Source organism: Rhincodon typus, chromosome 7 (genome assembly GCF_021869965.1).
Source record: "Rhincodon typus isolate 14 chromosome 7, sRhiTyp1.1, whole genome shotgun sequence".
In the NCBI taxonomy this organism is placed as follows: domain Eukaryota; kingdom Metazoa; phylum Chordata; class Chondrichthyes; order Orectolobiformes; family Rhincodontidae; genus Rhincodon; species Rhincodon typus.
In genome coordinates this window covers 56,166,126-56,177,986 of record NC_063338.1, presented here as the reverse complement: position 1 = coordinate 56,177,986, position 11,861 = coordinate 56,166,126, and the positions used below count along the sequence as shown (strand labels likewise).

Sequence of the window (11,861 nt, the reverse complement as noted above, 5' to 3'; positions counted from 1 at the left end):
ACCCAGTCTCATAGTACTTCTGTCTTGCCTTGCTTTTTAATGCAGACATAAAGCCAGGCAGCCTGTCAGGTTCGTAAGCAATGATCATTCAAAGAGGCTGACATGTAGCTGTACAACACTGCTCTACGTCAATGTCCCACCTACAGCATACTCCAGCAGCTTACACAGCAAACACATTGAATGTATTTCAATCAAATGCCCATATCTCAAAGTCTAAGGAGAATAGTCCTTAGTAAAGTCAAGAGGAATTGTCGTCAGTCAAGGAATACCACCCCAGTCAGTCAAAAACATCAGCCAATCTCTATCCAAGGGGCTTGGACTCTGTCTGTAGGTGTTTGAGGTGTTCAGAGTCAGGGCTTCCATATCATTATAGTCCAGTGAGCGGGACATGGTCAGTCCTTCGGATCCAATGTAATCAGACTGGGGATTAGTGGTATGTCTGCTGGGGAGCTGCACAGAGGTCAGTTAGGCATCTGTTCACTTGTCGGTCAGGGCTATCATTCCAAGTCACTTGGGGAGGTCGGTCAGAGCCAGGCCTAGGGATCTATTCACATAAAATCAAGGGAGGTTATGAGCAGCCACTTCTATGGTGGGCATGTTGGAGAAGTCAGTTGTCGGGCTTGGAAGCAATGTGCTGGGAATCAGAGGAGACAATAATTGTGAAGGAGGATAACTCCACATATAAGGGTGGAAGGGCAATAGAACATTGGAGGGCATGGGTTAGTATGGAGGGGAGGTGGTCATTGACAGTCATCACCATCCTGGCTTTGACAAGGGGCACAGTGCGTCATGACGGCTGACATTACTAAGCTGCAGGCTGGAGCACAGCAAGTAATGTGTAGGGATGAAGACTTATATGAAAGAGTTGGGTGGGCTGTGAGAAAGCTCAGAACTGATAAGGTTGACAGGGAGTTCAAGGAAGAATGGAACACAAAGAATTGGGGATCACCTGAATTAACAGGTTGAGCCCTGTCATTCTGCCTAAGAATTTTTACCTCTGTTGCCTTTCTGTCTCTTTTGCATCATATTTGCACAATGGAAATGAGCAATAGCAGCCACCACACGTAGAGTGAGTGAAGTAAGTTGGTTTTTTTTCTGTCTGAGGATGCAGGCTTTACTTGTGAGCAATGTGAGCCCTTTCAAGTGGCAATTGTATTAATCTTGCATAGTCCAGGATTATGACATTGGTCATCAAAGAATTCTGCGTGTGAAATACATGCAGTGACCAAATATATAGGATACAAACCCTGGTCACAAGAAAACTGTCTGTGTCATTGGTCATTGTAGATTGAAGATAGTCATCTCTGTGAAGCAGCAGTAGCCATAGGCATCCTTACAAGTGGCAACTGTGGGCCATAATTCACAAAGACAATCTAAGATTTTGTAGGCTACAGAACGGTGTTGTAACTCACTCAGAGATAGTAAGAACTGCCGATGCTGGAGTCTGAGATAACACAGTGTGGAGCTGGAGGAACACAGCAGGCCAGGCAGCATCAGAGAGCAGGAAAGCTGACGTTTCGGGCCGGGACCCTTGCTGATTTCCTACCACCTTTAATTGTAAGCGTTTGACACGTATACTCATATGTTATGCTACCTTTTTGAGTGATAAATAGTGGTGGGGGATAAAGGTTTGGACAATCCTGCCACAACTCACTGTTCACTTGTACCTTATTTTTCTCATTAAACTGTTCAAAGATATTATTACATATCTCTCGAGCAGGTGGGACATGAATCCGAGTCCAGGGATAGAGACACTATCACTGCTCCATTTGTGCCGGCAGCGTTTTACCCACGACAATGTCAGCATCAAATATATTGGAGGACACTCACTGTCACACATCCCTCTTTACAGCATTTAACAGGAGACAACAGCATAAGACTGGAGGAGGGAAAGTGCACCTGCATGAGCAAGCACAATGAGGGAGACCATGCTGGCTGTCATGGGAAGGGCTTCACTGCAGCTGCAGCCATTGATGGCACTGGAGAGATTGATAATGAGGGTGTCTCCGTAACTAATCCTTCTTCCATCATCTCAGTTTGCTCTTTCTCACAAGCTGCAGATGGTGTTAGCACGCGCATCGTTTTTCTTATCCCTCACGACAAACCAACTCTTGTTCCTTTCTCATTTCAGATACCCCAAAGCCGTGACCTTCCCAGGTAGCATAGAACATGAAGGATAGCAGTAAAGGTGAAGTGACATTATGCAATTCTGAATTCTCAGCCATCAGTTCAGAAACTGACACTTAGTATTTTAGTTGCTAGGGTAGAGGCAGCATCTACTTGGGTGAGAAAGTGGGCACAAGTGTGCAGGAACCAGGACAGAAGGAAAGGACAGATCAGATGCCAGAAATCAAGGTGACATATTAGTCTGCTGCAGATGAATCAGAGAAGGACTTTGATGGCGCTGGCTACAAAAGAAGGCTGATGAGAACAGGAAAGTTTGTCAGAAAACCTGCATGCAATCCCAAGGGCAACAGGGAAGTCTTACATTAACTGGGTACAGGCCCTTGCTCAGACATTGGAGTACATCCTTTCTAACATGTTTACATACCTGTAGAACCCGCAATACCTGATGAATGATATCTAAGCTTTCATTTCAGCACAAACAGCTTCCATCATAGGTCTAAGAGCTCAGACTGCTACCATTATGACTGTGAATACTACTGTTCAAAGGGGTTCCTAGCACCTAGCACTGCCTCAGCAGATGGCAGTCCTCCGTGTGATACCAACCTGTTGTCATCTTTCAGGGTCATACCTTTCCAGCTTCCAGCCCCGTTGTGGGAATACCAACAGAGAGATAAATCTGCTGCCTTCACCTGGTTTGACTTACATGTCCCTCCAGACCTACAGCAATACGGTTGACTTTTAACTGGCCTCAGGGCAATAAATGCTGGCCTAGTCAGTGATGCCCACATCCTGTGAATTGGAAAAATGGGAAGGTGTGTTTGAGGTAACTCGTACGAGTCATGAATGATTTAATCATAGAACATGACCCAAAAGAGGCTTATCAAAATTGTAGCCTCCATTTGTCTTCTTCTTGCTCTAATAACTCTTGTACACATAATTATTTTTCTCCATGCACCTTCTCTTTCTGAGCTTCTTATTTAATAGATGGTGGCATTGACTATTCTTGCATAATGGCAAATTGTGTAGCCTGCAACATACTTCACATGCTCAATTGACAACTGCAGAGCTCTTCCTGAGTTATCTAGGTAGCTGAACATTTCTCCAGGATACTAACACTGTTCTTAAGTCTAATTCTTCTTAAGTCATGTGTCATTTACCTCCCTTCATATTTGAAAACCCAAAATTTTCCAATCTCAACTCAATCCACTGAAGCTAAGAATTTTTCTCTACTTCATCTCTGGGGCTTGGAGAGCATCCTGATGATAGTTAAAATGCTTATTCATACCACCATGTCTAATTTAATTGTATTCATGCCAAATGATTCACTCAATTAGTGTGTTTTATTCATTTATGCTGAAGTAAATGCATACTGAAAAATATTAATGGCAACAGAAGGATGATATTTGCAAATTTATCATATTGGCTTCTCTATGACATTAGGTTAATTTAAAAATTTTATCTGCTGTTAATTTCTTGGGATACCTTTCATTCAACTGCCTTGAATTTAGCATAAATCCCATTTGTTCACAAAAGTAGTATTCCTGTCAAACCTCCAAAAAGGTAAAGTGGTGGAGTTAGATAAGTCTTCAGGAAATTCTTAATAATGAGTAATTAGAAAATTGGAACAGTTAAGTTGAGCCTAGAGATCAATTTGTGTGTATTTGATTTGATTTTATTTGACTAACACAGTTTTTTACTTTTTTTTAAGGCCGTGAGAAAGAGATGAAGATTTTCCAAAAGGCCCTGAAAAGGTTTAGCTCAGTAAAAGCTCGTCGTTCGGCTGACTGTTGCCAGGTTATTATGTTTGAGGGAACAGTTGGATATGGAAAAAGCAGACTACTAGCTGAAATTATCCACACATCACAAGCAGAAGGGATGAGGTATGCATTTCAATTACAATTTTGTAATTATATTTAGTCCCAAGTGTATTAAGTAATAAATCGGTAGTTTGTTCTTATCAGCTAAAGAACATCCCAGAAATTGGGGGTGATGGGGGCGTGGGGGTTGGTAGGAAAGTGAAGCTTAGGCCTCAATTAGATCAGCCACAATCTTATGAATGATGAAGCAAAATCAAGGAGCTGAATGGCCTACTCCTGATCCTGTTTCTTATGACCTTAATTATTGCATGTAACCACTTTGTTTCTCAAGAACAATACTATATTTACCTAAAGCTGTTCCCAGCAGGTAATTGGCCAATAAGATGCAGCTGAGAAACCTGAGTAAAAACAGTCCAAATCAAATTGATGGTAGTAAAGACATGCCAACTGTAGTTACTCTAGAATCTGACCTCTCACAATTTTCTGTCCATTAAAATTCCACTTTAGGATTCTGTAAATGAGGGAATGAGTGTCCTTTATGCATCAAGCCATAGTGAAATGTTAACAGCTTTTGATTTTATCTCTGATGCAGGGTCTTACCATTTGAACTGGGGAAAATGGATATCACAGAGCCCTACTACACTATTCAAACTATGATGGCTCTGCTACTGCAGGTGAACCACTGCAAAAGTTACGTAGAACGAGAAAGGGTTTTACTGACCAAGATAACAAAGCACGAGTTAATAGAAGATCTATGCCTTTTAAATGACCTTCTTTTTGTAAAGGTACTGAAACAACTAATCTTTCATTTGTAACAATTAACCAAATGTGCTTTTATATATATATTATTATTGTAGTTGAGGACTGAGAAGATTAATTGCTGTGTACTCTCCTTGAAATTGCTCTACTAAAATAGCCCTCTTATCTGAATACAAAGCTGTAGGCGCCATCTAGGGATGCCACTCCTTTGGCAGGATTGAATAACCAGTTTTGGTAATATGAACATGAAAAGCTGGCAAACCAGTGTCACTTTCTGAACAAGAAATGTAGAAAGGCTCAGTTTTAAACAACATACTTCAATTAGCCATGAACAATTCACAAAAATTAATCAGTGGTTACTGCATTATTTCTTGTTTATATAATCAACGATGTTGGACAGCAATAATAAACATGTTTATGGAGACATCTAACAGGATATCTTTGCAAGTTGTACACAACCAATAATTAATACTTAGACATAATGACCTAGCGAAAGGATGTATTACTTCCATTAATGGATACTTCTCCTCTTTAGATGTGTTCCTGTATTTCTTTGGGTTGTCCAGTTGATTATACTTCAGCTGCCATTTTCCTCAATACATGCAATTCACTGCTATCTCAACAAAGCTACAACTTCTCTGTGAAAAACCTGTCTGTAATTCATTCCTGCAACTAATGAACAGAAGCAAACCTTAATTCATTATGTTCATCCCAGTATTATTGTTGTAGATAATTCTATGTAAGCTAACTTTTGAAGTCTAAAAACAGGGATCAACATGTATGATAAATATCAAACTAAAACTGGCATGGCTGCTATCCATTTTTATCATTCGTTAGGTAAAACATTCATTTGTGCAGTAACAAATTGAGGCTAACGAATACAACTATGACATGTCATGACAGGGTAGCATGGTTGCTCAGGTGGTTAGCACTACTGCCTCACAGCTCTCAGTACCTGGGTTCAGTCCCAGCCTCAGGTGACTGTCTGTGTGGAGTTTGCACATTCTCCCTGTATCTGTGTGGCTTTTCTCCCATGGTCCAAAGATGTGCAGATTAGATGGATTGATCATGCTAAATTGCCCATAGTGTCCAGGGATGTATAGGTTAAGTGGATTACCCATGGGAAATGTAGGATTACAGGGATAGGTAGCCTGGGTGGGATGCTCTTAAAAGAGTTGGTTTGGACTTGTTGGGTGAAATGGTCTGTTTCCACACTGTAGGGATTCTATTCTATGGACTGAAAAGGATGGCTGCTTAGTATGCTGTAATAGTTAATGCAGGTAAATTAGCTGATTAGCTCACACAATCATGATCTATTTAAATTGTAGTTGTTTACAAACATAAATAGGTTAGTTCAAAATACATTTAGCTAAGAAGTTCCATGACTACTTGCTTGGACAGAAGTGTATAACAGTACAATCATGCATTTGTCCATTTACCAACATCTTAGTTATTTACAAAGCACCCGTAACTTTGTGAATAATTTGATTATTTGTTGCAAATATTAATTTAAAAAATCATCATAATTTGTTTTTGTCAACATTTAGAACAATTATATAATTGTAAGTATAGCTTATACATAACCCATGTGAGTACAATATCACATTCACTTGCATGGAAATATTTAACACCATTTTTATGAATACTTTTACAATTTTTAAATTTTTTAGAACAATGCTTTTTTGATAAAAGCAATTTATGTGTTAACAATGAGATTTCCATAAATATTGCAACTATACTATAAGTTGTGGTGGCAACTGAAAGGTAAAAAGGAGTTAAAAAAGTTAAACTGCCCATGACGTATGAATTTATTAAATCAAACACCAGGGTCATCCAAGCTTTGTTTCAAATTCCTGCATGAAATCAAATGATTTCAATGAGGGGGATAGTACAATGATACCACTTAATGGTTCATTGCCTTTGACTCCCAAGTTGCTCCGATTAGACACTGGTGGACTGTCTTTAATCACCTGTCCTCATGTTTCCGTCTTTGGATTTGTGTCAGTATTTGATGTTCCTGCAAATTCAGTGGCTTTTTTCAAAGAGAATCAATCCTTTCTTGAAGAAGGTAAAAAAGAAATGTTACCTACTTCTTTTACAAAATGATGATATGATTGAATTTTACACACAGTTTAAGGGAGAGGGGAGTGGATCTGGGATAATTTTAAAAAATTAAATAAGGGCAATTATGGAGGCATGAAAGCAGAGCTGGCCAAAATACACTGTCAAATTATATTAAAGGATACTTCAATAGGAATGCAGTGACAGAATTTTAGGGAATATTTCAGAATGCATGGAATAGATACTTTGGAACAAGTGAGGGAAATTCCAATGGACCAATCCACCATGGTTAACTGGAAAGGGTAATGATAATATTAAATTTAAAGAAAAAGCAGACATGTGGCTGGTCAGAAGATCGGACACAATATAAGAAACAGCAAAGAGTAACTAAGAAATTAATATGGAATACTGTTATGGGACTCATGTCCAAACCGATGTTATGTAGGTCAAAGTGCATATCACACTGTCAAGGAGTAGTCTGCTGCACGTAGTTCTCCTTAAGGATTGCCAACCTGTTCATGGACAAAGCCATGTGCTCCCACACCTGAGACGTGTTTATGTTCAGTTAGGTGCTTCTGCTTGTTCCACTTCTTGTGCTATCTGTCTTTGCATACATAGCTCATTATTGAGTAACAATCACCACCATATCCATAATGAGACAAACTTGCATTTATGTAGCATTTCTAAAATAGTAAAACACCCCTAGATGTTTCATATTCGCATCACCAAAGAACTGACACAAAACCACACAAGGAGACATTACAACAGATTTAGTCATGGAGATTTATTTTAAGGAATGCCTTAAATGAAGTAGAAAGCTAGAGGCAGGGGGATTTAGGAAAGAAATCTCAAAGCTTAAAGCCAAGGAAACTTAGGCAAGGCCAAAAAATGGTAGATTAATATAAGAAATGAACAAGATACCAGAATTTGATAAGACAACTGAAAGTTGTAGAACTCAAGGCAGTTACAGAAAGAGGGATGCATGAGGCTTTGGAGAGATTTGAAAGCAAGGACAAGAAATTTGAAATCAAAGCATTGCCCGAACAGGAATCACAGTAGGCCAAGTGAGCACAGGGTTAGGAGGTTAACAAATCTTGATTCAAGTTCAACAGCAGAGCTTTTAATGATTGAAATTTATAGGGGGCAGAAGTTAGAATGCCGGGCAGGACAGTATTGGAATAGTCATATCAAGAGGTAGAAAAGAAATGAATAAGCAGCAGCTAAGGAGCTGAGCCATGCAGAAATGGACAGTGTTATGGAGGTGAGAGGCAGCAGTCTTGTTGCTCGAGTGCATTTGTGTTCAGAAGCTCATCACAGTCAAAACACCAACGACTGGTTCAACCACAGAAAGCGATCAGGAGCAAGGTGAAGTTGATGTCTAGAGAATGGAATTTTTGGGAGGACAGATGATTAGCTATTCCTTTAGGGGAAATCTTTGCTCATCGAGAACTGGTTGCAAGACAAGTAGTGTGACTGATAAGAGATCAGGACTGGGCAAAGACAGCAGGAAACCCTATCCAAACAATATCAGCGAACCAGCTGACAGCTTCATTGCCGTTTTTTAACTGATGCAACATTTTTTAGAGATATTTAAAACTGAAATTCAAATTCTTACATTTGGCAAAATGTGTAATCTCATTCATTAAACTAGTAGTTCATGCATCTCAATTATTGGTCCAACCATACCCTCACAGACAGTACCAAGATCAATATAACTGCAATGCTTTCTATTGTCCAGTAACCAATCTGCAATCAGTTTCTAGGTTCACAGAGGAAAAATGGGACTTTGGACAAGGTACCTGAAACACCTGAGACCTTTGGAAATGTATCCAAGAAACAAGTGCCTGTAGAAGAGGAGGAAAGCAGTTAAGCATTTTTAAAAACATCCACAACATATTAATTTTGTTTTGCAGTTTCCAGTTTCAGAAAAAGTCTCTCTCATGGACAGTAGGACCAAGCACAGGGCATTTAGAAATTATGTGATTGCGATAATCAAGCAGGTAACAATATTTTGATTAGTTTTCTGAAACTCAGTTCTAACTAGCATGTAAATCATAAAAATGCATCTGAAGCCAGGTACAAAAAAAATGAGCACAGTATGTGCCTCAACTCACCATGTATTTGAATCCCTAGTTTGTAACTGTGGGAGAAAGTGGATTTTTTTTGGTATTGTTGCTGGTTAGACTCGGGCCTCAACCTGCTTCTCTACATATTGAATATTTTGAATAATTAATAAACAGAATTATAATGGAATGATTAAATATCTGAAAATTTGAAAGAATTTAAGTATGAATGCAATACATGATAAAGCAGTACAAATCTTTATTATATTGATATTGACAAATTACAGTGTAATAAGTAAAAATCTTACACAAATCTTATGAGGAAAGGTTGAGAGAGCTAGGGCTTTTCTCTTTAGAATGACAAGGATGAGAGGTGACTTGATAGAGGTGTACAAAATGACCAGAGGTATAGATAGAGTGGACAGCCAGGACATTTTCCTAGGGTGGAGGTAGTAATTACGAGGGGGCATAGTTTTAAAGTGAGTGGAAGTGGATACAGGGGAGACGTCAGAAGTAGGTTCTTTACTCAGAGAGTGGTAAGGGTGTGGAATGCATTGCAGGAGATGGTAGTGGAGTCGGCCTCATTAGGGGCATTTAAGCGGCTGTTAGATAGGCATATGGATGTTAGTATAAGTTAGCGGTGGAGGTTAGATAGACTTTAGGATTAGGGTAAAAGTTCGGCACAACAGAGTGGGCCGAAGGGCCTGTACTGTGCTGTACTGTTCTATGTTCTATAGCATTCTTGAAATAATTTACATGTATAATCAATCACTATTGAATTAATAACTTCTATGTATTTAATGCAGTGTAATTAATAATTTGAAAATTATAAAGTAGCTTAACTATTTAGGTGGGTTGGTCTGGTCTGAAATTTTCTCTGTGGTAACCTCCTGCAATCATTTCTAAATATGATCATTCTTGGGAGATGGGAGAATCGCTGGCAAGGTAAACATTTATTGCCCAACCTTCATTGCTCTTAAGAAGGTACTAGTCTTCATTTTGGACAGTTGCACTCGATGTAATGAAGATAATCCAATACTGCTATGAGGTAGGGTGTTCTAGGTTTTTGACTTAGTGACAATGAAAAAATGCCATGTTACTATAGGACAAGTCAGATTCTAGAATGAAGTTTGGCATGATAAACCGTACTATGCATTTCTTTTTCATTCTAACATGGCCGCCTTTCATTTAAACATAAACACATACCGCTGCAGATTTAATTTTAATAATAAAACAGAAGCTTCTTTCACAAGAGAAGTAAAATAAATAAAGCAAACCAAGCTAGACAAATACAACACTTTTTGAAAGATTTCAAAACACAAATAAAGTCCCATATAATTCCCAACAACATTCATATTGCAGTTGCTCAAAATTACGGAGGAAGTTTCCTTCTCCATCAAATCTGTATGTTTGGCTTAACTAATTTTCCTTAAGGGAGGCGAGGGCCTAGTGGTACGATCGCTGGACTGTTAATTCAGAGACCCAGATAATGTTCCAAGGACCTGGGTTTGAATCCTGGAATTTGAATTCAATAAAAATATCTGGAATTAACAATCTAATGATGACCATGAATTGATTGTGAGAAGAAAAACCCATCTGATTCACTAATGCCCTTTAGGGAAGAAAACTGCTGGTCTGGCCTACATGTGACTTCAGACCCACAGCAATGTGGGTGATTATTAACTGCCCTCTGGGCAATTAGGGATGGGTAATAAATGCTGCCTAGCCATTGACACCCTCATCCCCTGAATGAATAAAGGGGAAAAAAGAAAGTTCCAATCCCATGAGCTGTAAGGCCATTTCCTTTGACCACACACATGACTGAGAGCTTAGACTTTGTCAGTCCTTTAATAATCTGCAAAGTTCCAAATAAACATTCCTGATCTGGAAGCTTTTGGAAACTATAACTTTTATACTGAGGTAATATATTCCCTTAACTGAAATCTTTTAACTCAAAGTAAATTTAAAATGTTATCATCCTAGCTTCTGCTAAGCCAAATGCTTAACATGCTTTCCCCTCTTGTCATAAGAACCCACAATATAAAAAGATTTCCTCTAATCCTTCTTCAGAGTGCTTCAGTCGTCTATTCTCTGACATACTGATTTCAAAACATAGTCAGAAGAGGCTAACCTAATCTAGTTAGTTAAAATTTAAACCCTCCCAAAATCTAGTTAAATTAATACATAAATGACACACCTTTTATCAGAATATGTAAGTCAGCATGTCATGTGACTTGCTGAAGAAGATGATTAGTGTTGCTAAATTTTTTATGCAAAGGGAAATTAATGAATTTCAAAAATGATTCACTAGTGACATACTTCCAAACATGTTCACTTTAACTGCATATGTATAATACACATGTAATGCAGCTATAAACGTAAATGATCGAAGGCAGGTTAGAATACGCTGGGATGATAAGTGTATAAATGCTGTGTGATACTGAGTCCTTCATACTGCCAGAACTCTTTGGCCACAATTTTATGCTTCCGCAGGGGCAATGTAGCTGGGGAAAAGTAAAATGTGGAGCCACAACAACAGCACCGTGCCAATTGCCTGCCTCCACTCACACATGTGGACATCTTAATTGTATCAGGGCAATTATTATTGACTGAAGGACCTCCTCCACCAGAGACAACAAGGTGCAGAGCTGGATGAAGGGGGATTCAGCCAGAGCAGGGAAGGCAGTGGTACAGTGCCCACATGTTACTGGGCTGGTGCTGTGCTGCATGTCTCCGGTTGGGTATCCTGAGTCTATCAGAGGGACTCCAAAAATACAGCCTTCCTCTCCCTTCCACTGTCTTTCCCCACATCCTATATGCTAACATTCATAGCCTGCTACTCCTTTCACCTCTTCTTCTTTGGGGCCTACCATAGTTTCAGCATTGGCCACTGGTAACGCTGCTGGAACAAAAAAGCCGCCAGCAATTTGATTGGCAGGTACAATCTGAGACAGGAGCTTGTCTCAAATTGGACAGAATCTCATCTCGATGCAATTAAAAGCCTGACAGATTTTAAATAGCTGCCCCTCTCCAT

The 11,861-nt window shown here is 39.2% G+C and overlaps 1 protein-coding gene across 1 annotated transcript in view; it reads left to right on the top strand.

The window, feature by feature from the left end:
- The window catches only part of LOC109914308 (adenylate cyclase 10), a 185,769-nt gene that overhangs the window by 64,029 nt on the left and 109,879 nt on the right, over positions 1–11,861 (top strand). The window contains exons 13-15 of the mRNA XM_048599218.1: positions 3,836–4,007; positions 4,537–4,729; positions 8,678–8,764. Coding sequence (XP_048455175.1) covers positions 3,836–4,007; positions 4,537–4,729; positions 8,678–8,764 — 452 coding nt within the window. The remainder of the gene's footprint in view (positions 1–3,835; positions 4,008–4,536; positions 4,730–8,677; positions 8,765–11,861) is intronic.